Source organism: Anopheles gambiae, chromosome 3 (genome assembly GCF_943734735.2).
Source record: "Anopheles gambiae chromosome 3, idAnoGambNW_F1_1, whole genome shotgun sequence".
Lineage (NCBI taxonomy): Eukaryota > Metazoa > Arthropoda > Insecta > Diptera > Culicidae > Anopheles > Anopheles gambiae.
In genome coordinates, this window is record NC_064602.1 from 27,680,485 (window position 1) to 27,706,942 (window position 26,458).

Here is a 26,458-nt window from a genome sequence, read left to right on the forward strand (position 1 = left end):
CGGGCACGTGGTGGGAGAGGCTCTGAAGGAGGAAAAACTTAGCCCGAACCGATCAACCTTAGACGACCGATTACTGCGGCTATTTGTAGCCTAAACCTCCGGCTGTCGACAAACCTTGGCGGAAGATCGGCGGAACGATGAATGAACGGTGCTGGCGCACGTGAGATGTTGAAGTGCCGGCACGGAACGAGTCTTCGTACGACTCGTTGTGATGAAGATAAACGGCTCGCTTAACACTGAATTATGTTGACAGTCTCCGGGATTGGGCGCTCGGTACCGATCTGGATAGGGAAAGGGACCAAAATTAAAACACAATTAAACCAGGCAAATGGAGTGACGCGTGATGTGATGCTTTATAATGAATTGAGCTCCTAATTTTGGTGCTGGGGTGGTGAATGAAAGTTGATCTTTTGTTAGCAACAACATATAGACTTTGGTACCGAATCAAATGAATGTTCGATAGTTTTAAAGATAGAGAGTCTTATCAGAGTCAAAATGTAAGCTAGTCGGAGTCGTAAGTTTCACTCTACTAGTCTGAATTTCATTATCATTCAGAGTTGGACGAAGGGAGAACTAACTCCAGAAAATTCAGACTTTAGAAAATCTGAATCTGACGCATATTATATCCAAACAGCATAAAGTGGACATTAAGAATCATAAAACCACTACATGATATTCTTGAAATCATCAACTGTTATCACGTGCTACATTATTCAGAATTCAAAAGAATTCAAAAGAATGGAAATGGATGCAATATGACAGACGATGGAGTGATAATTGACCATCGCACTGTGCCAATTTGCCATTCATAAATACTTCAGTCTCTAATCAGTTTAGGTGAATGATGTGCTTTATTTCAATGCATAAGAACGTTGGAATCTCAACAGGATGAATATTGACTATGTAGACCTCTAAACTTCAAAGTTCTTTGTAGTTGAATGATTCGGAATAAATTAGGTACTGGCTTAGATATTTCCACACGATTGCTATCCTTTCTTTTCACTAATCCTCTTTCACTTTAATTTCACCACTTCTCGTAAGCCTCTGCGAGCAGTGTATTAACTACGCCGGTTCCCGGTTAACCTGTCCATTCTGATGTGTCGCCCAACCGAAACGGCTTTTGCTGTGGACAACTCGCTTGCTCACGCCCTATGACTGGGTGGAGGGAAGGGACAATAGCGACACCGACTAGACCAGTGGGAGACCCAACCCGAGCGTTCCTATCAGAATTCCTCGCATCGTCAAAGGCTGCACTCGGCGTGCCGGGCGATCCACACGAACATCGGTGACAATCCGCGCGGTTGTTCCCAGCGTCATGGGTTGCATCTCACCCCGAAAATCCGATCGAACCGTTTTCTAATTTTACCTCACCTCCACATCCAACCAGTATAGCAGCAGTTTGTGCCGTTTGAGGCACACTTTCGATGCGATGCGAAAGGGGACAGTGACAGCGTCTTCAAACTATTCAATTTTTACTTCCCAACGAAGATGTACGTGCAGGAGTACTCCGTTCACATCAGGGAAGGAGGTCAGGACGATGCACCGTACACTAAATATAGCGAAAAGTATAAAAAGGCGTTAAAGAAGCGTCAGCGTCTCAAATCAGTTCAGTGGACGTGCGTCACTTTCGCTGGCAATTGGTGAAAGTGGAAAAGATCACAACTAGGAACATTGAAATCGATTGCTGTTGTGTTTAGAGAAAAGGTCTGGCAATTTTCCCCTCAGGGATCAAGCCTATTGCACGTTGGAGCAAAGAATGCCAACATTTTTTTTGCGTTTTATCTGGAAATAGTTTACTGCGAGAAAATACTACCAAAAATAGAACTAAATCGCACTGCTTTATAACACAAACCATACCAACCGAACAGCTTCAATCAATTAATCAAACAAATTGTTTGTTTCACCGATACACAGACAAAAAAATGAGCTCATTATTTAGAGACGATGAAATATTTCTAATTACTGTTCCCTCCAGCCCAAAAAAAAAAGAGAACCGGGAAAAATGTCCCCTACAATCTATGGCGATCACGGCAGTGCGGTAGTGTTGGCTACATCACAGGAAATAATCAGAACAACTCTCAATAATTAATCAAATTAAATAATATGACAGAGCTGGGTATGGTTTGCATGTCTAAAAAACTGAAAATGCCTGGAAAGTGGCCAAAGAAACGAGAGACAAAAAAGCCCTGCCGGCTATAGATGAATCAAACAATACATAGTTGTGAACATGGGGCTCGTTTTCGATGGCTCTGTGGACACAAATTGTAGATAAAACAAATTAAGATTGTATACAATTTTCTTACAAGTCACACAGAAACGTTATTTAGAGAGTAAAGCTTTTATTCTTTAAAAACTATTCTAAATTAAATACATTTTATTTTATTCCCATCACTCCCAAAAACCCATCCCATAGTATCTCCCGGCCTGGTTTCACTGTGCGGTTCGGCTAGCTGTGAACGGAACCAGATGTGACATTCCTGCCTAGCAAGCCAAGCGTGCACAAGCATGGCAGCATATTTTTCATAACTATCGCTACGACCAGCAATGACGAAAAAATAAATCCCTCCTAAGCACGGTCGGTGGACACTGTTCCGATGCGATGCCTTCCAACTGGAAAGGAAACAGTGTGAGCACACCACAGAGAGACATCAAACTACAGCAAAAAAAAACTCAACCCAACTACCCGATCAATCGATCCTTTCGTGACGTGGCCACTTTAAACCGGATAGGAAAATCGCTTTCCTCCGCTGGGCTCCGATCGCAAATATCTGATTGATGGTTGCCGCCATTTGCCGGCAAGCGGCCGGCTACCCTACCGTCCAACGCCGCGCCACAACCGCCACTAATGCGCGCGAATCATTTCATTTGACATCGATTCCTAGAATGATTCCTCCCTTCTCCATGGCAGCTTCATCTGGTTTAAGGGAGAGAAACATTCGCAGCGACGACCGATTATCTTCACCATCCATCCATCCACCACCCCCGGGGGTGGGAGATATCGACAAAAAACCCCTTCCAGCAACGTCACGAATGCGTATCGGCATTCACCGGGATCAATAAAGTAATTACGGAACTCCGCTCCGGTAGATTACACCGCTCCACCCCTTTGGTATTGGATAGTTTTCCAGGTCCAGGACTGGAAAGTCCAGCAGAGAGAGGAAAAAAAAGTCGTCCCGTTAGCTTACGGACGAAGCTTTTCTTGGACACAGGTTGGACACAAAGAAGGGACAATGTTGCACCGCTGCTGGCTGCAGAGGGCGCGTGAACGTGATCGAGCTTATCCGTGTGGCTTGCCCGCGATTATCTTCAATTAATCGTCAAAGCTTAATGATTCATCCATCAAAAGTTGTTTGTGGCTGGTTGTGGTTATTGTCTCTCATCTGCTCTGCTCACACCTTCTTCATAAAGACGACCGATCAGTTCGGTTCCCATGGTTCCGATGTTGGAGCATCAGTTAGAACAATGGTTTTTGCACATAATTTACCCGATTTCGATGCGTTCGTTCGGGTTCGCGGATCTTCTCATCCAAAGCATTCGATGAGAACCAAATCTGTTTACTGCTGCAACTCTTTTTGGCCAAGCCAAAAGACTTGCCTTATTCTTTGTCACAGAGCGGTGACAGGGTTACTCCGCGTGGAATTCCTCTGGATCTGGGGGGAATTGAATGGATCTTTCGTCCCCAGAAAATCGATGATTCTTCACCTTCCCAAAAGGACGAAGCAAGTAAAGACTGGCCACAAAAAAAACAAGCCCCAAGAATACAGATCTCCTTCTAAACGGTCAGTTACTGGGAAGCGAAGAATCGATATCAGGGTCATTTTGGGGGAAGGATTTCAAAGTGTTTCAAACTTCTTCGCTGAAGATTGTCTTAGTTTTGTGGCCCGCTGTTTCTTTCCCTGGACAGAATACATCCAAACCGTTCGCTAGATCGTGGGAAAGTGTTTGGAAAATTGCCGACATTCTTGGTGAGCTTGTTTGAATTTTATTGCTACCAATGTCCGCACACACACACACCCCGCCCTTGATCGGCACTCTCATTTTCATGTCGCACGCTGGTTCCCAAAGATGTCCCAAAGATTCATCAATCTTCAGAGTTTGTTGAATTCGATGAATCTCAGTGTATTTTTGGATGGGCTAAAGAATAAATTTTCGAATCCTCATAATCATAAACTTAACCTTCCCACCAGTTCACGTTTCGTTCGTCATTTTAACCAGCAGTACGCTGTTAACGTTTGCGCATGACGCTAAAAGGGGTCATAATTACGCGTTCGTTAACGCGCTCCTTATCTCCCGATGGCCCTCGGGATCGTTATCTTCGCTCCGCCCGACCCGTATTTGGAGACAATTATTAATCCCAGATGTTCGCACCTTCCGAGATTCGGTCGGAATTTTGCAACGTAAAACATCTTAATTGATGATCCTGCGGCCCTCAAAACGAACCACTGCTGCACGCCGCGTGGCCTTGCTCGATTAGCACTGGTGGGGGGGTTCCGCGGGACTGCTGCGCCCGATCGCTCGTACCGATCGTTTGTTTGGTAATTCTTCTCCTCTTTGCACGCAGTTTTGTGCGATTTGCTTGCAGTTTGCAGACACAGCACACTCGGGAAACAAATTCTCCGAACGCGCTGGAATATCCACACGATCGGCCCGGGATGGGTCGCAAAGAGAGTCATCAGATCGGGCCGCCCATTGGCTACCACGCCAATCTCGGTGAACCGCGTGCGGCTGACCATGTCTTCTCGGCAGAACAATTGAATCAGATAAGAGATGATCGTGTTAGATCTGAAATATTACTCGCTCACCCTGGGGCAGCGTGCAGTGCACAGCGTCCACACGTGCACACGATTGGAGTGGTACGCTTTTGTCCACCCCGGTTTTGGAAACTACACTCCAGCGGAGTGTGTGGAAGTACTTGAACGGTTTAACCAAAAGCCACGAAATACCCGCAAGATTCGTTACAGAACGGGTTTATTTAACACCGAAGTTGTTCTGCGCGCTCTTGGATGCTCTTGTGGCAGAAGCAGGCAGGATCTTGCTCCAACTGAGAAAAGACTGCTTACCATATTCAGTGCATTAATGGTATTCTGCCACCGGTACTGCTAGAGCAAACGCGCTGGAAGAGGAGCAAATATTTTAATAAGACAAAACCCTCCCAGCACTCTCTAAAGCGTACGTACGTAGTTCTGCTGTTTGCGCTTGCAGCACCAGTAGCTTCGGGTTAGTATTTTGTAATTATCTTCAACTATTTCCTCCATCCGCCCCACGGTGACTCATAACATTCAAAGGCCTAAGCAAAAGCAACCACCATGCTCTCTCTCTCTCTCTCTCTGTCTCCTTTGGTGCACTTGGTCCATTCTATCGAAGACGAAAGACATTGCGCTTGGTTTGGAAATCTTCACTGATTCCGGGTATGGGTCCAACTACGACGACTAAGATTATAATGTTTGTTACTATCGGCGGTAGATAATTCCAAGGCGAGCAAGCCGCAAGGGTAAACCAAGCTAGCGAGTCCTGCCGTTCCTTTTGTCCATACTGGGCCAAAAATCCTTTTGTACCTTTACCGACCGACACCGGCGCTCCCGGTACGCTCGCAGCTGGATCGTGTGCGTTCGATAAGACGTCCAACAAACCAAAGGAACCAGGGCTCGACTTCTTCGGTGTCGAGCTCCTTTGAACCGTACCAGTGATCCGGGCGGGCGGGCGGTCGGTAATGTCGGAAACGTAGAAATCTTTATTGAAATTGTGTGTAAATTATTTGCCCCATCCTTCTCATGCGGTAAAGATCCTTTCCCAGCCATGCAAAATGGAGGAAAAGACGTGGGGTAGTATCGGCAATAAGCTGGGGCTAAAATGCTACGGATTTCTCAAACCCTCAAAGCAATGCTCCCGTTCGGAAAGGCCGTTTACCGACCCCACATCATCTGACCACCCCCTTTAGGTACATTCATCAAACGTGCCACCGAACGATTGTGTGCACTCGATGGGGACTGAAACCGAAACCGAAACGCAAAACCCAGTATGGAGTCAATGTTTTAATTTATAGACTCCGGTCTGTCTGCAGTGCCTTCCTGCTAGCTACGGCTAGGAAACGGAACATTCGCCCGCAGTGCAAAACCGACCACTGCAGATACCGAGCCCATGGGAGGTATATCCACACTTTTTGCCGGGCGTAATACCAGGCGCAAGCCAGGAAAAGCCTTCCACACTCCGTGCGAAAGCGAATGTGCATGATTGTGAGGATTTTGCCGAGTCGGAGTCGGCCCATTTTGCTTTTGCTATTGCCGGGATTTCTCCCCCTGTCGGTGTTGCAGTTCCGGGATGCAGTTCTGCTGCATATCCAGTACATCAACATCAAACGGATACCTCAGGTGGTGCAGATATGCTAGGTTTTAATTGAAAATCGGCCTAGCTACGGTAGGCTTACCAAAGGGGGTGCCCAGGACCCTTTGGTGGGTTGATGGTGGTGTTTTGTTTTATTTGCTCCGCGGTAGTTCTTCCCGTCCTATTTGGTGTTTGGTGTGCTATTACGCCGCCAATGGGCGCTTCATTATTAGTGGTTAGGTTTGTGCCGACTGATAATAACGGGTGCTGGGTTGATGATATGATTTCATTGCTATTTTGCATAAATACAACACTAATGAGACTGTAGTTTCAGAAAGGTTTTACGAGCATTTGGTGCTTGTTAAATCGATTCGAATGATTGGGGAGAGATAAGCTTTCAAATATCAAGTATAAGCGTGTGGGTTGATTTGTATTAAGAATTTGTTTGTGATTTGAAGTTTAAGGCTTCTTATTTATTCATTTAAAACTTGTTTGCTTCTCTCTATTATAGCATTATTTCAAAATTTGATGAAATTATAATTGACTTCTGTTTTGTTTATTTTATTCCAAATTTTTCAACATTATTGTTCGGATTACTGTTCTGTTAAATAATTTATTAGTTTATATTAAACATTTTGTATCTTCTACTTGTTTTATATTATTCAACCTTTTAGCTGATGGTATGTAGTCTTTCTGCCTTACTTTTGTTACTGTTCATGTTCAAATCCCTTAGCACAAACCTTAACAATTTTGATTGAGCTGTACCAGGAAAGCTACAATCAATACAACCATCCCGGATCGCCAGTAATCCCCAAATATGCTTTATTTGAATGTTCGGCACACTCCGCTTTTCGCTGATCACGCTGATCAAGCAGCTCCACTCGATGGGAAAGCGTTCCTTCAACCATTCCCATTTCAAACCGACGTGGCGTACGACTCCATCTTCTGCAACCATCATCTCTTCCACTCCCTTCGGCGTTGTCGGTTCGTTCTGTCGGCATGTTTGTGTACACTGCATTAACCAAGCCGCCAATCCGTGCGATCTCGACCCCGCGGAGAAGCGGTCGAATCCCGGGACGTGCTGTAGTACCTTTCGGCTGTGGCCCGGGACACGCGGTATTCGCCTGCAATCAATTAATGTATCAATCAAAATGTAATAACACAAATTTATTGAATGCTTCGATTCCCGCCCTCAGCGGTACTACTACTACTACTATGGATGGGCGATCGACAGAACGCTGCTTGGAGTGAGTGTTTGGCAGCCGCCATATTGACGCACGGGCCGACGGTTCCCACCTCAACAGGTACCCTGGCAGGCAGTCCCCCGATGCGCCACAGACGCTTTACCGCACTCTAATTGAAGCTTGCAATCAAATAAATTGATTATCGTTCAGCTGCCACTGCCACAGCACACATCATCACTCTCTCCCGTTTCTGTGATTCGCATGCCGCATGCTTCGGCGACATTATAAATAGCGCACCCGTCAAACCAGCGAACGGAGGTGCGTCGAATCGAATCCTGGTGCCCGGCTCGGCGGGCCAATCGCTTTTGAAATAGCTGAAATATTAATGCACGAGTGTGTTTGTCACGCGGTAACACCTTTGTGCAGCTGGGTCGCCAAGTGCTGGCTTTGCTTGGCCCGGACAGACCGGAAGCCTGTCAGTTTTTGAAATCCGCTCGAGATCTCTTATACATCCGTCATTGTGGTGTAATTACTCAGCACTGTGCGGTTCAGATGGTGCCGGTATGCATGTGCTTCAGAAAAGTGTTACGATGCTTTGGATTGCTCTGCTGTCACTTTTATTATCCCTTCCCTTAATCCGACTCTGGATGGTTTTTGGACGAGTTGGAATACGATTTTGGAACACACAAAAAATGATTTACTGGTGGTGTGAGAAGTGTGAAGTACAGTGTGCGTAAGTTGATATTGATATCCGGTATTTTGAAACAATTGCCGGTTTTTTTACAAGCTCCATCCAAGAGTTTCTTAAGTCTCTAGTAAGGAATGTGCTTTTAGCAGCCTAAAAGTATGCAATAAGCAGTGCATGGGAGTGCTTAAAACACTGCAGACACTTAGTAGTTGTCGCAAAATCAACTTGTTGAGGCGAAATTGAAAGAAAACGTACACATACAATATCAAGCATCGCTTACCATGTTGCTGACTCCATTTTGTATGTCCAAAAGATGATTGAACAATCGACAAATTGAGAAAAAAAAACAAAAAAGAGTCCCTCAAGCCCTCAAGCCTTCGCTTCACTTTCTCACACTGCTCACGAAAACATTCCACGCTAAAAATTCTGACCACGAACCTTGAGACCAGGGAGGAGTGAGAGCAGAGAGGAACTCGGTAAAGCCTACAGCTACAAACAAACGGCGGAGCGTAAACGAGAAGAACCCAACGGCGAATTACATCTAATGCGATTCGGACGGAGTTCCATGGCGGCCCAACATCAAACGGTCGGATTCGGTCGAACACAAGTCGGCGGCGGCATCATACCCGCCCGACCCTCGGGGGCAAACGCTTCGTGACGCGTCCGTCGATGGCCTTTTCTCCCCCTCCCCTCCCCTTCTTTTGGCTCCCCCTGTATACCTTGTGCGATCGAATAGCGATCGGTTGAAAATTGCCCCAACCAATGGCGGTGCCGCGTACGAAGTTAAGACAGCAAGAACAACCAGAAAAAAAGGGCCCCGACACAGCACTGGACCAACTGGACACTCTCCATTTAATGAGTTTTGCTGCAGGCACACCTCCGGCACACGGCAGTTCCTAAAGTACTCGAAAATCTCCCCGCGAGCCAACGCTGTGCTCAATTTGGTCGGCCATTTTTCTCAGTCTCTTCCAGTGTGCGGGACGCATCCAACACAACACGGGATCCCATCTTTGCGCGATCTTGCGTTCAAGGGAAGGTGGACCAAAAAAAAAAACCGCTCCATTCTTCCGAACCTTCGAAATGGCATCGCGGTAAACGGTGCAAATGAACCGTCCGCATGGTCCGCGGTCAATACAAGGGCCAAGCGAGGCCCTTTTTACTCGCGACTCGCTTTCCCTATTCCAGCTTCCCCTTTTGTTTTAGCCCTCTGCTGAGTATACAGTCCACCGCCCGATGGGCAGCTTATCATTAACATCTCCAATACGGCACACACCACAGCGGCCGTTCGGTTTCCAGGAGTTCGGGCTGTGGATTTCACGGAAATCGGTACCGGGGCGCAAGTTCAAAAGGAATCCGTTTTCGCAATCCTCGCGCAAGATGCGGTACGATTTTTAATTTGTTTTGCTTTTGCTGTTGGGCAGATAGCGGGCCAAGACCTGCCGGACAATAGCAGCAAAGTTTCGATTTAGTCGTGTTTTCTGTTCGGTTGATGTAGCCTTTCTGTAGGCTTTTTTGTGCCGAAAGAATAAAGAGTTATACCGAGTGGAAGAAGAAGTTGTGATCGATCGCTTTAAAATACCCTTCTACTGGAGGGTTGTGTAATGCTCAATTGGTGTGTGTGAGTGTGTTTAGTAAATGAGCTCGTACGTACACAGGTTGAAAAAGACTACAAGAAAACTTTGATAAACACTCGTTTTTCTCTACCCGTTTTACCCCTCGCGCCCATGTTTAACATCAATTAGGATTTGTTCCCTGTGTATGATGAAAAGATAAGTCACACCGACAGCTTGAAACGAAAACAACCTTCGCACGCGAGAACCGATTACTCTTCCGCCGGAGCAGCTCTAAAGAAGACATCGTCGTCTTGGTCGCACCAGGCGCCGGTACCATCATTAATCCGACCGACCGACCGCCTTAAGCCGCCGCGTCAAGCTGGCTCAACCGACCGTGGGGATAATCGCGTGCTGCTTTAAACAAACCGAACAAATGAGCCTCATTTGCCATTCCCTTCCACCTCCGTTTCGTGGGAAGTTCATGGGGAAGTTGCCGTATCGCGTGTATCTTGTTAATTCTAATCGAAATTGATGTACATCACTTACTCAGACACCTTTTGGGTGAAAGCTACCAGTGGGGAAAGGTACAAAACACCTAAAGGGCTCGATGTGTGAGCAGAAGACGATCATCATATCGCCGTCGTTTCATCTGTTGACACCTTCTTGTTGGTGGTTTGTCGTGTCGTGTGGCCAGCACGACCCAGGAAGAGAACGTCACTATTTGGAACCCCCCTCACACGCCTGTTTCTGAGGCAATCGTCACAGATGTTCAGTGAGAGCACGATCGCGTGCGTGCGTGTCCGATCGTTGTCATACGCTTTCCCTCCCCCCGCTATCCCTCGTGCTCGTTTGTCTGTTGAAGCATCATTATTTAATAGCCACTTACGTCGGTTTGGGAGTCTTCCCGAGTAGCATGCGCCCAGTCAACACGGCTCGCGTCATGTGGGTTTATTTTTGTCAAACCCAACTGCTCCCACCACAGCTCCTCCCATCGCTTGCAAGAGGTGTCAAGAGGTGTAATTGATCTGTGACGTGACTGGCACGATGGCTTGTGCGCGAATGGGTCGAGTTCACACGCGTCCCTCCAGGGAACCGCTGGCGCGTAATGTTTTCCGGTAACAAATTTACAAAACCATGCTGTTGAGCGTGTGTATCGGAAGTGTGGAATAAAACGGTGGTCTACGAGGTATAAGTTTACCTCATCAGCCACCAAACGCAGGTCGTAACTTTGATGGCAAATATGAAACGGAACGAAAATCAGAGTTGATATGTGCGTTGCGGACAGTTTAATGTGGTGTATGAAGCTCATTCATGCGTTCAGTAATATGCAACAATACAGTGAAGAGTTTTGGTTTGCAAACCACATACATTGGTGAATCCTCATGGGAAAATGGTCATGTTGAAGTGAGACAAATTTAACAGTAAATGCCTATTTTGGCGCATGTACTTTAAACTAATACCACAAACAGAGGCGAACCTTCCTATAAGCGACCTAAAGAGACCTTAATCTGAATGTGCTTCTTCTTCTTCTTTTTGGCACTACAACTGCTGGTGGTCAAGGCCTGCCTGTACCCACTAATGAATTGGGCTTGGCTTTCAGTGACTTTTTGTTACCGTAGCAGGATAGTCAGTAATACGTATGGGGGCACGGTCTATTCGGGGCTTGAACCCATGACGGGCATGTTGTTAAGTCGTTCCAGTTGACGACTGTACCACCAGACCAGTTTCATGTGCTAGTTCGCTTTTATTCGCAACTGTTATTTGCATTTATAATTGTTGTGGTACGTATCAACGGTGAACCTAAAATGTACTACATACATTTACGTGTTATGTTCATAGCAATCATATAATCCTGTTTACTTTGAAGAAAATAGTTCATGTTCTTAACGGCATTTTTAAGATTTTTTACTCTACTTTTCATACAACCAAACGCTACAATCAATCGAAGCTGCAGATGAGACTATAAATACTTGATACTAGGAACACTTAGTATTCAAAGTGGGATTCTTCGGCTTATGGTACCCCTAAACCTTCAGTAAAATGGGTTTCTAGTAATTTCATATATGGCCGAATGTTGTTGGAAACCAATCTCATACTCATACTCAGTACTAAGCTTTGGTACGTTCAATGAGAATGTTTGCAATCAATGCTGGCATTTTCATTGATTTGATGTATATGAAGAAAGAACTCGTTCAAAAGAGGGTTAAAAATACTCAAATTTAAGAGCTCGAGTATAGAAACTCAAAAAATCACCAAATAATTTGCCAAGAATAAGGCTCGACAAAGACATACTCAGGGTCATGATTGTCACAATTATTAATGAGAACTGGGATTGATTGTTGAAGTAGATTTGAAATCATTGAAATAGTTTTGGATATTGATATACCTTAAGGCTGCAAGAAGAATAAATCTGCCGCTGACCACAAACCCCCTTTCATGTACGTTATTCGCAATGTCCCATAACCCATTCAATTAAGAAGACCCGTGTTATAATACTTCTAAGGTACCATAAATCATTAAATATTAACCAACAAGAATTGTACGTTGAAGTTCGCGAAAACTATGCTGTTTCTGCACCCAAACCAAACCCATCTCAACGCAACTAAACCAGCCAACCAAGACCCGAACCCGGCCACACCAAGCGCCGGACCAAAACGGAAGTAATTGCGGTAATTAATTGTGTTTTGATTAATTAACGATTAAAGTCAAATACACTTTGTTCGGTCGGCTGGACTTTTGATGAAACGGGAACACGACGTCGGCACTCGGACACACCGCTCGGATGGACGGGATTGCATCCGTTTCGAGCGCCTGCCTGCCAAGCCGACCGACCGCTGTAATGGGGCTGCAGAGTAGCCCGGGATAGTCATTACCCTGGAAAGGGGGCTGGAAGAGAAGGGGATATGACGGGCAATCGATTTAATTACGCAATCACTACCGGCAAGCCAGCCACCGGTAGCAGCGAACGTCGATAACGATCGCGACCCCAAAGCGCGAACGAGCGGCCATTCGGGAAAGCTCTTTGATTTCTACCGACTGCGCGAGCTGTCGAATGTCTTGAGAAAACAATCAACCATTACGACCGGCTAGGCCTGGAGGCCAGGAAAGCCCGACAGGAAGTGATGGGGTGATGCGGTCCGGCCACGGTCCAGCAAATCCCGCCCGATGGGAGAGCTGCGATGTAATTAGTTCAGGCCCATTCCACAACCGACCGAGAAGCCGCCAGCCGCCGCAGTACGTCATGCGCGTCGTGCACTCGGAGATCCGTTTGGTCCTGCCTGGAGGAAGGGCCCTTCTTCCATACTTTAGTATGATTTATTCGCGTGTAAAACCTTGGTAATAATTTCTCCCACTTCTTAATGGTAATAGCTTTATCCGGTTGTTTTGCAACCATTTTCACACAAAAGATCCTTTTTGTCTGATGACCATAGGATAGCCTCCAAACGCTAATACCCATCCAAAGTTTGAATAGCGTCCACCCAGTTGGGATCTGTAGAGGGTGATTTATGCGAATCTGCTCCAAAACCACGAGTCGGTCCCACCGATTGGAGCAGGTTCCAGGGAAAAAAACGCCCAGCTTCAGCTACTTGATATCGAATCGCATAAATATCAATTAATAACCGATCGATCGAACGCTTTTGTGTGCGCGTTTTTGTACTGTCTGGCCTCACAATAAAAAAAACGCTAACCACTGTTGTGGGTTTTGGAGGGGTTTTGCCTGGGTCACGAGACCCTCGCGCGCTCATCCCGCTCATTTCGGGCTGTAGGAGCATGAGCCACAACCGAGAAACAACGGGCTGAAATTTATGACCCATTTGCAGTCGATTCATGTCCTCATTTAGTCACACGGTTCACCGCGATCGAGGCTACCACACAGGTGCGATGTCTTTTTTCGTAAATTCCTGTTTAGGGGTGTTGTTCTTTTTTCCCTCGTTTCTTTAATCGAATCTGCTGTGCCTTTTTTACAATCCGCTGCTTTCCACTTCCCAGCGTGTTCAGCTCTAGGAAACGTTCGCTAGAAGAGAAATACCCAAACTACCCCGTGAAGAAGTTTGTAGTTTTGTATGCAAGTCGTTTAAGAACAGCGCCTGATAGCTCCCTTATTTACGGCCCTCTTACACTCCCATCCCTACTGGATCGCATCTTTTTTTTTCTCCTTTCCACGGTGGATGATTTATTAGATCAAGACACCAAGCCCGTCACGTTGCCAAGCCTTCTCTCTTTGTGGTTCCTTTGCTCTTGGCTAACCTCTTCCTACTCGTGGCCTCTCCTCTACCGTATTGTTTGTTTGGTGTGCTTTGTTTGTTTTAACCTCCTTCAGGCTTTTGCCTCCGATCGTGTTCTTCCAACTGCCCAGGAAACCTCCGCCCAGGAGGAAAGGAGCAGGTTTCCATGGAATAGGCTAAACGCGTTTATGATAATGACCATCGAAACTTATTAGACACACATGTCTCTAAATTAGACACGATCGACACAATCGATCGATGCTGTGATTGTGGTTTGCGTTGCATTCGGCTTAGGTTTTTGGCTGACTTACATGCGAACGGAAATAGAGCCATTCGGGGATTTTAAAGAAGTTTTGCAAGGAGAATAGAGAAAAGCCACCTCTTCAGCCGAATAGTACAACGCCTTCCCAATTCTAGGAAGTGGAAGATCACAATACTGTATCTAGAAAACGCACAAGAACCATAACTTCTATCGGGGTGCACCGTATCGATCGATTTTTCCTGGTAAATAGTGGTGGCGACATCATTTATCTTGGTCTAACTCGTTCATCTTCGTGCCCGTTTGCCTGTGCCTATAGGACCAGGAGTGCAGGCGTCTCCCAAACCATAATACCAAAAGCGCCCGATCGGTCCATTGATCTTACAGATTCCAGATCGGCCGCCGACGGTGATCTATTTCGTAGATAACGCCACGGTCAGTGGAATTGGGCATTGATGCTAGCTGATCGGGACATACATTTTGGTCAGATTTCTTCGAACTCGTCGGCTAGAAGGAAATCGAATGTTTGATGCGTGTGTCTGTATGGTGGTACACATCCACAGCGATGCTCCCGGCGATGTCTTCGAACCATTCGAATACCCGCCAACGGTGGACACGAACGAAATATTTAAATTATGTAATTAATGATGTTTATGAATTTATTGACAATTTACTAGGAATTTATTGATTTGCTGCGGGTGGACTGGAACGCTCAGCTGGAAGCCTGTGAAATCTCTGGGCCTGCAAGATCTGGGCTGTTCGGTTCCCCATTCCTCGCTTAGAAACCCTGTTCGCCCATGAAGTGATCGCCCTACACGTGATTTATTTGGCGCTCAGTACAACTGATTTCGTGCTGGCAATTGGGGTACACCGTTTGGGAACAGGCTCTCACCAACAAAGTGCTTTATTCTAGTGAAATATTGCACCGATAATTAAATGAGCATCAGAGAAGGACGGAAGAGCAGTGTGTGTGTGCAGGACAACGACGTCGTGCAACATATGTGACGATATTTGTCTTGTCCCCGCCCCGCAAACAAGCAGTTTAGTTTCTGGTGGCGCCCTACAAAGACACACAAAGACGAACTGCCTATTACACTTCTTGGGTGAGCGCCGAACGAAAAAGGTCTGCCGGAATTAATATGCTGCCTGGAAGAAGCTCTACTTACGGCTAAAAATAAGCTATTTGAGTGTTGCGGCTCTGCAGTCACACAGCAATTCGTCATTGTTGAGCGTTCCCTCTGCGTTGTGTGATTTATTTCCTCAGGTCTCGGTTTTGATACTGCGACGAGGCTAATATCTACCGAAAGCTGACGCTAGTGGTTTTTAATTAGAGCCAAATGTTAATGTATTTTTCACCGCTCAGCTCAGTTCGGGCCCAATGGCACAGCTGATTCGATCACACCCCACATGATCAATCCCGGTTTGGGAAACTTTATCCACAAAAGGCACTGCAATGCTTCCCAGGCGTGTTGGGCCGATCGAGCGAACGACGAAACAAAACAAAACCCCCATGTCAAGTTTATTGGTGGCAGACCCCGATCGATGAAATCAATAAGTCACCCTCCAGTTTCGATCGAGAGTGAGCCGGAATGTAAGTCTGTGCCACAGATAAATGGCACCATGGAGTCGATGGAGAGTCCTAAATCTTGCCTGCGACTGGTTTTTTTTGTTGGGTTCCAATAGAGGTGCAACAAAGATTAGACAACGAAGGTCCAGTTCCTTCCGAAATTGTGTGCTGTATGGGACACCGGCATAGCCGTGCATCGTTTATTCTAATGAGCTCCAACGATTGTTTCGGTTAACTCTTGCTTGGATCGCCACGGTTAGCCAGTCCGGTGGGAAGGATGTGCTGTTATTTACGAGCGTTTTGACGGAGGAGTGCTTCATGGGAAACAAACACACGAGCAAGATAAATTTTTACCCACCCAAGATAACACATTTTGGATAAGGGCTGAGATTGTAACGGAAAGCACTGAAATTTAAACGGTCAGTTTGACAGCTGAACGTAGTCGCCCGGTAGCCAAATGTCAGGCGGGGCGCATTCTTCGACCATGTTGTCAAGCAGGCATCGTGTTTGTTTACGTTGTGGCGCGTCTAGTATTGGAGGAAGCGAAAGTGTACGGAAAACTTTAATGAATAGTTTATCGCGTTACAATATGATAAAATTAACCAATACTTTACATGAGTCTAGTGTCCCAGTGTGTACAAACATAGTTTACTTTTAATATCTGCTTCATTGCAATATATCAACTCACTGTTTACTGTCCTTCCAGAAATTCTGTGTCATGTTCGGATCAACGGAAAGCACCACGCAACAATAGTAAATTGTTCTTTAAAAATCCATCATAGTAGCATCCGCAAGCTGAAGCATGCAATCCCGAACCCAATCGTCTACCGAACCGCACAAAAAAAAACCTGCTAGAACAAACCGCGAAGAAGCAGCGCTCCAAACTCCCAAACAACCGTTCGTATCGATACTTATCGTCGTCACGTTGTTATTTATTGCAAATCGACCGGCGGGAATTATATTTTCGGCATTTTTCGTAGTAATTTTTCTCGTTTTCGCACGGTCAATTAAATGGGACACAACTATTTCCTGAGCGCAGGCGAGGATAGCAGTGGAGGAATGAAGAAGAACCCATCGGTGTGTTGTGCCCAAACCCGAAAACGACTAAAAGGCGACCAAGGCGAGGTATGTATGACACTGTTTGAAACGGGAAGGAAACATAGTGTGTGTATACAAAAAACTGAGTCGTTCGCTAAAGAAGTCCTTCGTTCATTCCGTAGCCTCCCGTAGCCTTTCCTCCTCGCCGTTCGCCGGGTTCGCGTTTTGTCGAGTCAATCGGAACATGGTTCCGTATGGTGGCGGCATCGGTCTCAAAAAGGCTGCGACTTTTCCCACACTCTTGCCTCACCAGCTTTGGGATGAAGTACAAGAAACAGCGAAACACAAACTAAAACGACTGGATCGACCTGAGAGTAAGAGAGAGAGAGCGGGAGAAGGCGCGCGCGCCCTCCGAACACTTTGAGTCGCGCCGTTCCCGGGTTTCGATGATTCTCGAGCGAAAAAAAAAGCGAAAACATACACACCAAATCGCAGATAAATAGATAGTGGTGAAGATAGACGCAGGCGAAACACGGTGCCCGCGCACGGGTACGTATGGCAAGGGAACGGTGCACGGTGCGATCCGGGACGATTCGCAATAGCCAGCGATCGAAAGTAGCCGAATCGCCCCAACCATCGAGGTTGTGCGGTGCGGTGACACCAGCAAGCGAAAGGAACCAGCAGCGCAAAGTGAGATACCGCGTCCTGGCTGGCATCGGTGTCCCATTGTGTCGCGCGGGAGTGCCCTTGTCTTGTTGACCTTGTCCCGTTGCTGCTGGTCGGACGACCCGCGGGGTTCCTATTTAACGCGTCGTGGTTGCAAGTTGAAAGAGATTTGCCGCCGTCGCTGCTGGTGCTGCATAACGAAGCAGGAATCAATTTTTAATGGGCTGGCGGCGTGCTGGTACGAAAAAAACCAGGGAAGCAATGCAACGGTGAAACGGTAAGGTATTAATTAAAATATGTAAAATTTTAATTGCTACAAAACAGTGCGGTAAGTGCGCGTGTAAGGTGTGAACTGTCACCAAGCGGTAAGGGATGCGCTCGATGGGAGCTAATTTACATTTAAACCCAACATCCATAGTACAATGTTCTAAACCGTTTCTGTGGCAGCATTACACATTCTTACCGTAGGAAAGGTGTGCAGCGTTCGAAAGTGTAGTATGTTGATCGATGTGTGTGTGTGTATGACGAGCGGGAGCGCAACAAAACCTTCATCGGACACGGACCACGTTCTACCGAGAACCGAAATCTCAAAGGCAGCGGATGCGCGCGCGCGCCCATACGCGATGGCGGAAGGCATTCGAAAAATGCTATCCTGCTGCGTTTTTTCCACTCATCGTACGCGTCACGATTATTGATATTTACAAGCGCCTTGTCGGGGGATCCCGCGAACGCTTACGTACCCAAGCATGGACCGGGCAAGACTCCATGCCCGGCCGCCTATGTGCACGATAGTGCTGTGCTGGTTTTGGTTTTGGCTCTCGTCGACTACGACACACACACACACACACTCGAACGCACTGGAAACGCGATGGCCACAATCAATCAATATCATCTACTGCCGTCGCCGTCGTTCCGATTGCCACAATGATTAATCTAATGTTGTCACGGAGCGCCGTGCCCGCGTAAAGACTTGCGCACTGTAGATAGATGCTGGACCGACCAGCATACCGACGGACGGCGACGACGACGACGAGATTGTTAAACTCTGGCAAGTTCGTGCTAGTTGAATTTTTTCCGACAACCAAAAAAATTGAGATCTCGTTCGCGCGAGCCCCGTTATCGTTCTAGGTGCTAGTTGGCTAGTTCGAACAAAAGCGGACACAAGGAGAGCGTTCCTAGCATACCAGACTTCATTCTTTCGTAGCGTTGGATGAAACTCTCATCCATACCACATCCCCTCGTTTGCTCGAGTTTAAAAAGTTGGCACTTCCAATCCGATTCGCACTAAATCGGTTTCGATTAATAACCATAATCGATAATTGGTTCGAGCCTCCATGCCATGAAACTAATGGACGGCGATTAGCAGAGCGTACGATATGCTCGGCACCGGTGCCGAAACCTGTCTGTTCGCTTCGCCAGTTCCTGCCGCCTGCCAAAAGGCGCCCTTACGAACGCGCCCAGAACACACATTCCATAATCCATTTTCACAAACACCGAACTAACCCCGCGCCTCGACTCTATGGTGGCGATCAGTTCAGACATTCTCGTGGCTTAAAAGCGGGCGGTACGCCGCGTGTCACCGGACAGTGCGTTGTCCGTCCGTGTGGGGAGGAAGGCGGCTACATCGCTCGGGAGGATTGATATTTGGCAAGATAATTCAAAGATTTCGGGCGGCATCGCTTAATCCTGCGCCACGCTGTACGATGATAAATATGAGAGAAGGCAAGCGCAGAACGTGCGTGCGAAGGTTCTTGTTTTTTTTTTTGGGGGAGGTGGAAGATGGCATGGATGAGGTTTCAAATATTCTACATCCCCACGCCGTGGTGTGACACCGCTTGCCGCTTACGGTTAGCGCCGAAGTAGCCAGATGTGCCGCTCGGCTGCGGTTCGCGTCGTTCGCAACTTTCTTAATGATGTCAATTAATGGGTGAAATATTGCAGCGATTTTAAAAACTCGTGTTGAGCGAATTGTATTTAACAGCTGGCCTGGATGGTGCGGTTCCGTGAGCTGTTCGGGCCCCTGGCGAGCATGGCGTTTTCCCACGCTGATGTTTCACTTCAGGGCGCATTATTTGGATGTGGTAGGAGATTATTCATATCATGCGGTATGATTAAAAAATCAAAGCTATATGCCTGTCCCTTTCCAATTGTCCACCCCTGACCAATCACCCTCCTAATAACGCAGAGTCATTGGCTGCGTACGTATACCGGTACACCGCAGCCGACTGGACAGATGCTGTCATTCTACTCCGTTGCCATGGTAACTGTCTAGTATCCCGCGCAAAATGCTCTTTATTTGGCAGTGGCCAAGCCATTCATTTTCAGTACGTCAAGTGGTTCAGTTCAGCTTCCGTGTGTGGGTCAGAAATTTCGCGAAGAAAGTGTTGCTACCACCGGCAGGCAAAATGTTTGGACTAAAGGCACGTGACACCGCCAAGTCTGCGGTGCATCAAACTACGGCAAAGACGGAGCAGCGGAAGCCGCTGCAGGGTAAGTATTATGCTTTGGCACAATTGGATTAGGGCGCATCGATTGCGACAATATTAATGGCGTCCATTTTGGATTTTTTTCTTGTGTGCAGATCTTGACGTTAATCGGAGTCGCTATCATAAGCTTCCGTCCAAGGATGGAGCGATTGGAGAGAAGGGGCTCTTCGCCTCCGGCTTCAAGGTGTACGGAGATGGAGAAACATGTTCCCGCAAGACAGCTACGGCTTCAGCAGACACGAAAAAGATGACCGGCCAGAAAAGCGCACTCCAAACGAGCCACGGAGTGAGTAAGGACAAATCTTTACCCATGAGTGCAATGGCACAGGTTACGTCAGACGAATCGCTCGTAGAACAGCTTGCTAAGATCCGTATTCAAAAAGTGCCAAAGAACAAAGAGAAGTGTAGCGATGAGGACATTGCTAAGCAAGATGCGCCGACGCCACACCCGGAAGACGCTAAAAGCGCACCATTATGGGACATAACTAAAACGCAGGAACCAAAGCCTGCTAATACGGAAGAGACTATCGGTACAGGCGCGATTCGTAAGAGCTCCATCTACGAGCCTCGTACTGCGCAGGATAGCGTTGTTCGTGAGCTGAAATCCTTTCCATTGAACGCATTGGCTGCTGAATGGAAAGCTTCTTCCGCTGCAGTCGAGCCTAACACCAATACCATTGCTACAGCTGACAGGCCTGGCTCGGACAAATCTCCGGAAGGAACGCAACCTATCCCAACGTTTTGGGACTTATTTGCGGACGTTTGTCCGGACGTGCCGACGACGGGCAGGAAAATTGTGGGCCGGCGACAGTATTCACCAGTCAAGCCAAACCACAGCCGTGCATCGACATCATCATCATCGCACTCATCCACATCCATTTTGGGCGAGCTGGATGATCGGTCGGGTGAGATTCTGCGCTACCAGCGATACAAAGAGGCGCGCCGCCGAAAGGCGATCGAGGCGATGCGTGTCGAGCAGGAGCGTCAAAAACGCATGCTGGACGCACCGGCCATCCCACAGCCGAAAGGGCTGTACCCAAATTCACCGATAGGTGTGAAGGATCAACGGCAGATGTCGCCGCCTACTGTTGCGATTGCCGCTGAAACCTATTCAGCCAAGAACGGACCCGGTGCGAATGGATATCAACGGAATGGGATGTACAATCAAGTTGCAGCACCGTTGCGAGAAACGAACACCATAGCAACAGGGCCCATTGAACGTTCCAGTATCTGTATTTACAAGTATCCAACACCGCCGAACTTTCCCATACGCTACGAACCGGCCGAGATTTTGAAAATGAACTACCAACAAAAACATACCGGCAAAGGGTATGATGACGTGTTTTGGTAGCACAGGAACTCCTTTTTAATACAGCTAAATGTTTTCTTTTTTTTGTTCCATTTTTAGTATTCTGAAAAATCAAGTAAAGTCAAGGAAGTGACTTTGAAGATTTTTTTTCCTTTTTTTTTCTTTTTCTAATATGGAACATTATTCTTATATTTACATTATCTTATTGAAAGCAATAGCCGCAGTACGAAACTTCCGAGAATAGCAACTAGTTTCGATAACACTCGGTATCTAAATGGGAACAGAAGATTCCAACTATTTGTTTTTAATTATTTCAATAAATTTGTTTCGCAAAACCAACTGTTCGCGACTGATGTCTGTTTCTGTTGCCTAAACTCTAAACCCAATACGGGAATGTGTTCATAAATGTTTATAAAACGGGTCGTTGCCTTCAATGTATGCGCTTTTTGTATGCAAAGCGAAACTCCCCCCAAAAAAAACTGTTGGAGTCTCCATGTCTACCGTGACACCGTGGGAAGATGCCATTCTCAGAAAACGGAAAACTTTGCTGCCAAGTGGTTTTCGCATACATTCCCCAACGTGCGTACCCTGCAGACTACGCCAAAAACCCTTGCTTAATGGCTTAGCAATCAGTTCATAGGAGGATGATTTGCCTTGCTGAGCCCGATGGTTCCAGCTCATCATTCGCACACGTTCAGCAGAAAGCAAGTGGAATGGAATTTGGTTCTTTGCAAAGAATGCATCCTTGGACAACTGTCTACAGTCATCTGTGTTGCTCGTAAATTGTATCTCCATTTATCTACTTGTGTAGCAAAAAAAAAAACAGTGCTATAAAACCATCAGTTAATGATAAATGGCCACCACGGGCCAACACAACACATGTTGTCTGCGGCGAAGTCAACAAGGGGAGAAGGTAGCGGCAGTTTAATGTGAAGTTTCGTTTTCCCCGATTTAAATGTGTTCTTTGATTTGATGCCACAGACAACTTGGCTCATCTAACATGTTCGTACTAGTCTGGTCACAATATTTCCAACGGACGAACGGCTTGTTTTTTTGTTGCGCTACTTGTTAATTGTGCATATTGACAAAGAATTCGCGTCCCATGTTCCACAAGCGTCCCCGTCCGGTGATGTCACAAAGGCCCTCCGCACATTAACACCCTTTTACTCGTGGAATGAGATGCAGTCAGTACTTTTTGTTCGAAAAAATGCCACGGGGTGTGCAATAACAAAATTTGATAACCTAATCGTTACGTCTCCGCGCTGAATGGATGGGAATGTGCTGGAGTTGGTGCACTCGTTTCTCTTGTTGTATCGCACATTAGTTCAGGCCCTGGGTGGAATCGTGATCAACGTGAAAATCTATAATGAGATGTTGTTGGTAACCATCCGTGGTGTAATATTCTGTCCGTTTTTTTTGTTGTATGTCACATTTATCCTTACGGGTGTGTCTGCTTCCTGCTTCCTGTAGCCCAAAACCAGAAACGGGATCGTAGAGGACCAACTCTATTCCGCCACAGTACAAGCCAACACACACGCACACACTCATACCGCTGACATGCGGGACGACGTGCCTTTCGGTGTTCGCTACGCGCACGCATGCATGCCTGCCTGCATCAAACCGCGGGACGGTTCACCCAACCATAATTAACATGTTTTGGGCAATAAATCAGTTTTTCTGACATCTGACAACGCATTACACTTTATCAATTAAACGAGTATTAATTTATATGGGAATGCGGTTTCTGTTCAGCGGGGCGGATGCTGGTGCATATCCTACTCCTACAGGAGTTTAGGTTTTTTCCACTTTTGTCTTCCTTTTTTGAATGTTCATTTTTTCTACTCCACACTAGAGAGTGTATTAGCTTGGAGTAGCTTTTTTTCTCTCTCTCTCTCTGTTTCTTCGCGATCGATGTTCGATGGGAACGCAGATGAGGCTATAGAAGGGACCCACGCAGGGACACTCGAAGGCACCGAGGGCAGGACACCAACCTGCCACCGGAAAATGGTACAGAAAAATGATTAATGAGCGGATGAAAGGTCGCCTGGTGGCCGTATCGAATGGGAAAGGTTGTCCCTTCTTCCCGTGCACTTCTCTCCGCTTAATTGGAACGTTTGCTGGTGCGACTGAAAGATTCTGTGCAGCAGATAGACATGGTAGAGTACTGGCGCTAAGCGTGACAAAACATTGATGAGAGTCTGTTTTGTGTTGATTGTCTTGAGGATGGAAAAGAGGCACCAAAAAATAGAGATCTTCTTTGATCGAACATGCTTGTAGGAATCTTTTAGACTTTGTAAACACATTCAACAACACTTTCGGACATTTACAGAACAAAGCAACAGTACTCGAGCATCTTCATTTCCGAACGTCTTTTTCATTTATTTCTCGTTCTCATATACTTGCACATTTTGGATGAGTGATAATAGTGATTGTGTGTTTGTGTGTATATATATTTATATGTATAGTTGTGTGTGTGTGTGTTTTGTGAAAGTTTAAGTTCGAGATTGTGCCTTTTTCGCCCTTCTAATGTTAATATCATCGTTTTACATGTTGTTCTTCCTGTTTTTTCATCGCTCCTGGTTATGTACGAAACATTAGTTAGAATTTAATCAATTTGCTTATGTTGAAGATGGTTGGTTCACAATTAAAATAACTAAACACATTACACGTACCTTCACCCTTTCTTGAGATTGGTTCCGTTCTGTGTAGATTGTTGTCCTTCTTCAGACAAAACAGACAAATTTTCAAACATACATTCGCGCTCCAACGCGTTTAATGCTGTGCGATGCATTTGACAATGATTCAAATTCACCTTCCCAAACAATTACTATTGTGGTGCAATGATTCATGCGCAAGCTCAGCTAATCATAATGAACAATTCTTCGCTTTTTCTTCTCCTGTTTCTTTTCGCATTTTGTCCGCTTTATTACTTACAAACTGCTGTGTTGGTTATACCGTGGTAAAAATAACATTAAATTAACAAACTTGTTTTCTTATTTGCTGTTTCGTTCATACGCTTATCGTTACGGTACAATTTATCATATGTTTGTCTTGTGTTTGTCCTGCTTTATTTACACAATCGGTTCTAGTGTTTCCCATGCATCACATCACCGACACAGGGTGTGCGACTCAATCGAAAAGAAATAAAAGGAAAAAAAAAACATTCTAACGTAGATTTTAAAAAGCATAAAAACTGACTCACAAAACGGTGCAGCGAATGAATAACTCTTTCTGAAAGAGGTGATTGCTGTCGTGTGGCCCCAAAAAAGAAAACAGAACAAGATTTGAGAAAGTATTTCATTCACCATTATATTGGAACAAAATCCCACCATCTCTAGAGTAATACCTACAGATTTTTCCACCTTTTCGCTTCTCGTCTGCCATGATGCACTGGTAAGAAGAAAAACAAAATAAAAACACACACACACACGCTTTTTAAAAATATGCACATTTTCACGCACATTTTGGTTTGCTTGTCTTATTGGTTCTATACCACATTTCTATCGCCTAGCTTAATGATTCATGCCTTCTTTATGTCTTTTTTTTTCCTCTTCTTCAACTTTCATGATGATCGAGCTCATTCGATTTTGATTATACATTTCTCGGTGCATTTCTTTTTTCGCTGTTTTTTTTTTCTTCTATTTTGTTCTATTATGCTTATAACTACTAACACCATTGTCGAAGCAAAAGAATACGATGCTAGGAACTAGGGGCGCCAGATGGTGTGAGCGAAGCGAAAATAATACCGAGAACTCTGTATTTGCTTTGTAAAAACAAAGGACAATTGTCTGCGCTAAGGCACGTGCGCGCTTTTGGTGGCCGATCGGCCTTTCTTAGAATTTCATAGGTTAAGCGACAAACCACAGAAGTTTGCTATCATGAGCGTATGAAATAAAAGGGCAGTCCATCTTTAGCACTCGACGCGATCGGTCAAAATAAAAGAATTTTCACAGCAGTCCAAGTTTTAATGTTTAAATTCAAAACATTTTTTGGTCCTTCTAACCGTATTCGAACATTTGGTTACTCGAAACGAATTCCAACAGCAGTTTTGCTTAGTTCGATTCGAAACCTAATGCTAGCTACAATCACTATCCGCGAACGTGATTGTGCACAGTGAAAGTGTTGATGAACAATAAGAACAATGTCAGTGGAACGCACGCCGGTAAAAGTTGCCGATCTAGTGGGCGACCATGAAAAAAGTGTCACACCAGGTGAACAATTGCCGTCGACGTCTAAGATGGATCTCTCTGACCCGTTCAAAGGTTTCGGAACGGGAAAAAGTGACATGTTGGAACATGAAAAGGCTTCCAGAGTGCGCGATCATCTCGATCGAAAGATGAACCGACTGGATACCATTCTAAGCGATGCGGATCTGGAAATTTCCCAGCTTAACGAATGTGCGGACCGACTTGCGGCGGTGCAGTCGGAATACGAGAAAGTGCATGTGAGCATTTTAGAAGTGTCGGACACAATCGAAGAAGAGGAAGAAATTTATGCACGCTTCGAGACGAAGTTGTATAAATTAATGCGAAACGCAAAGCAGCGAATCGCAGCTGCTACAGTGAAAGAAGTGTTACCTTCTAACGTTTCGAAGCAAACATCGCGAGTGAAGCTACCGGAAATCAAATTACCGAAATTTGACGGTTCTTTGCAAAATTGGACGACGTTTCGTGATAATTTCAAAACGCTGATAGATGCGGCGCCGGAGCTAAGTGAAGTGGACAAATTTACGTATTTGATTTCATGTCTAACGGAAGATGCAAAGCGCGTGATTGAAGTGATAGAAGTTACCACAGCGAATTACAGCGTTGCTTGGGATTTACTATGCACCAGATATGAGAACAAATATCTAATAGTGAAATCTCATGTGGACTCTATTTTTGCCATCTCTCCGATTAAAAAGGAATGTCCGGAATCTATCATGCGTCTGGTGGATGAATTTGAGCGAAATTTGAAAATGTTAGAAAAGCTTGGTGAACGGCCTGAAGGGTGGAGTACGTTGTTAGTGTTTCGCTTGTCATCGTGTTTGGATCCGGCTACTTTGCGACAGTGGGAAACATATAAGCGTTCGACTGAAGTTCCTACCTACGACGAGTTAGTGAAGTTTCTCCGAGATCATTGTAGAGTGTTACAATCTGTGGAATCAGTGAAATTAGATCCG

The 26,458-nt window shown here is 45.9% G+C and overlaps 2 protein-coding genes and 1 long non-coding RNA gene across 3 annotated transcripts in view; all 3 read left to right on the top strand.

Annotated features, from left to right (window-relative positions):
* Nucleotides 1-26,458, top strand: part of LOC1280122 (transmembrane protein 242) — a 145,905-nt gene that overhangs the window by 61,963 nt on the left and 57,484 nt on the right. The window lies entirely within an intron of this gene.
* On the top strand, nt 16,327-19,788 carry LOC133393873 (uncharacterized). The gene is made up of 3 exons (XR_009766451.1): nt 16,327-16,695; nt 16,779-16,923; nt 17,019-19,788. It is a non-coding gene; the product is annotated as an uncharacterized LOC133393873 (long non-coding RNA).
* Nucleotides 19,801-21,469, top strand: LOC133393874 (uncharacterized). Its single transcript, XM_061660780.1, has 3 exons — nt 19,801-19,992; nt 20,084-21,317; nt 21,397-21,469. Exons 1-3 carry the CDS (start codon nt 19,908-19,910, stop codon nt 21,428-21,430), a joined length of 1,353 nt encoding a protein of 450 aa, XP_061516764.1. The 5' UTR covers nt 19,801-19,907; the 3' UTR covers nt 21,431-21,469.

Excerpts from the sequence above, each read along its gene's own strand:
- LOC133393874 (XM_061660780.1), top strand. The coding sequence starts at position 19,908 with ATGTTTGGACTAAAGGCACGTGACACCGCCAAGTCTGCGGTGCATCAA. Across the intron at positions 19,993-20,083 it reads GCAGCGGAAGCCGCTGCAGG|ATCTTGACGTTAATCGGAGT; the intron begins GTAAGTATTATG and ends TCTTGTGTGCAG. Across the intron at positions 21,318-21,396 it reads CAAAAACATACCGGCAAAGG|TATTCTGAAAAATCAAGTAA; the intron begins GTATGATGACGT and ends TTCCATTTTTAG.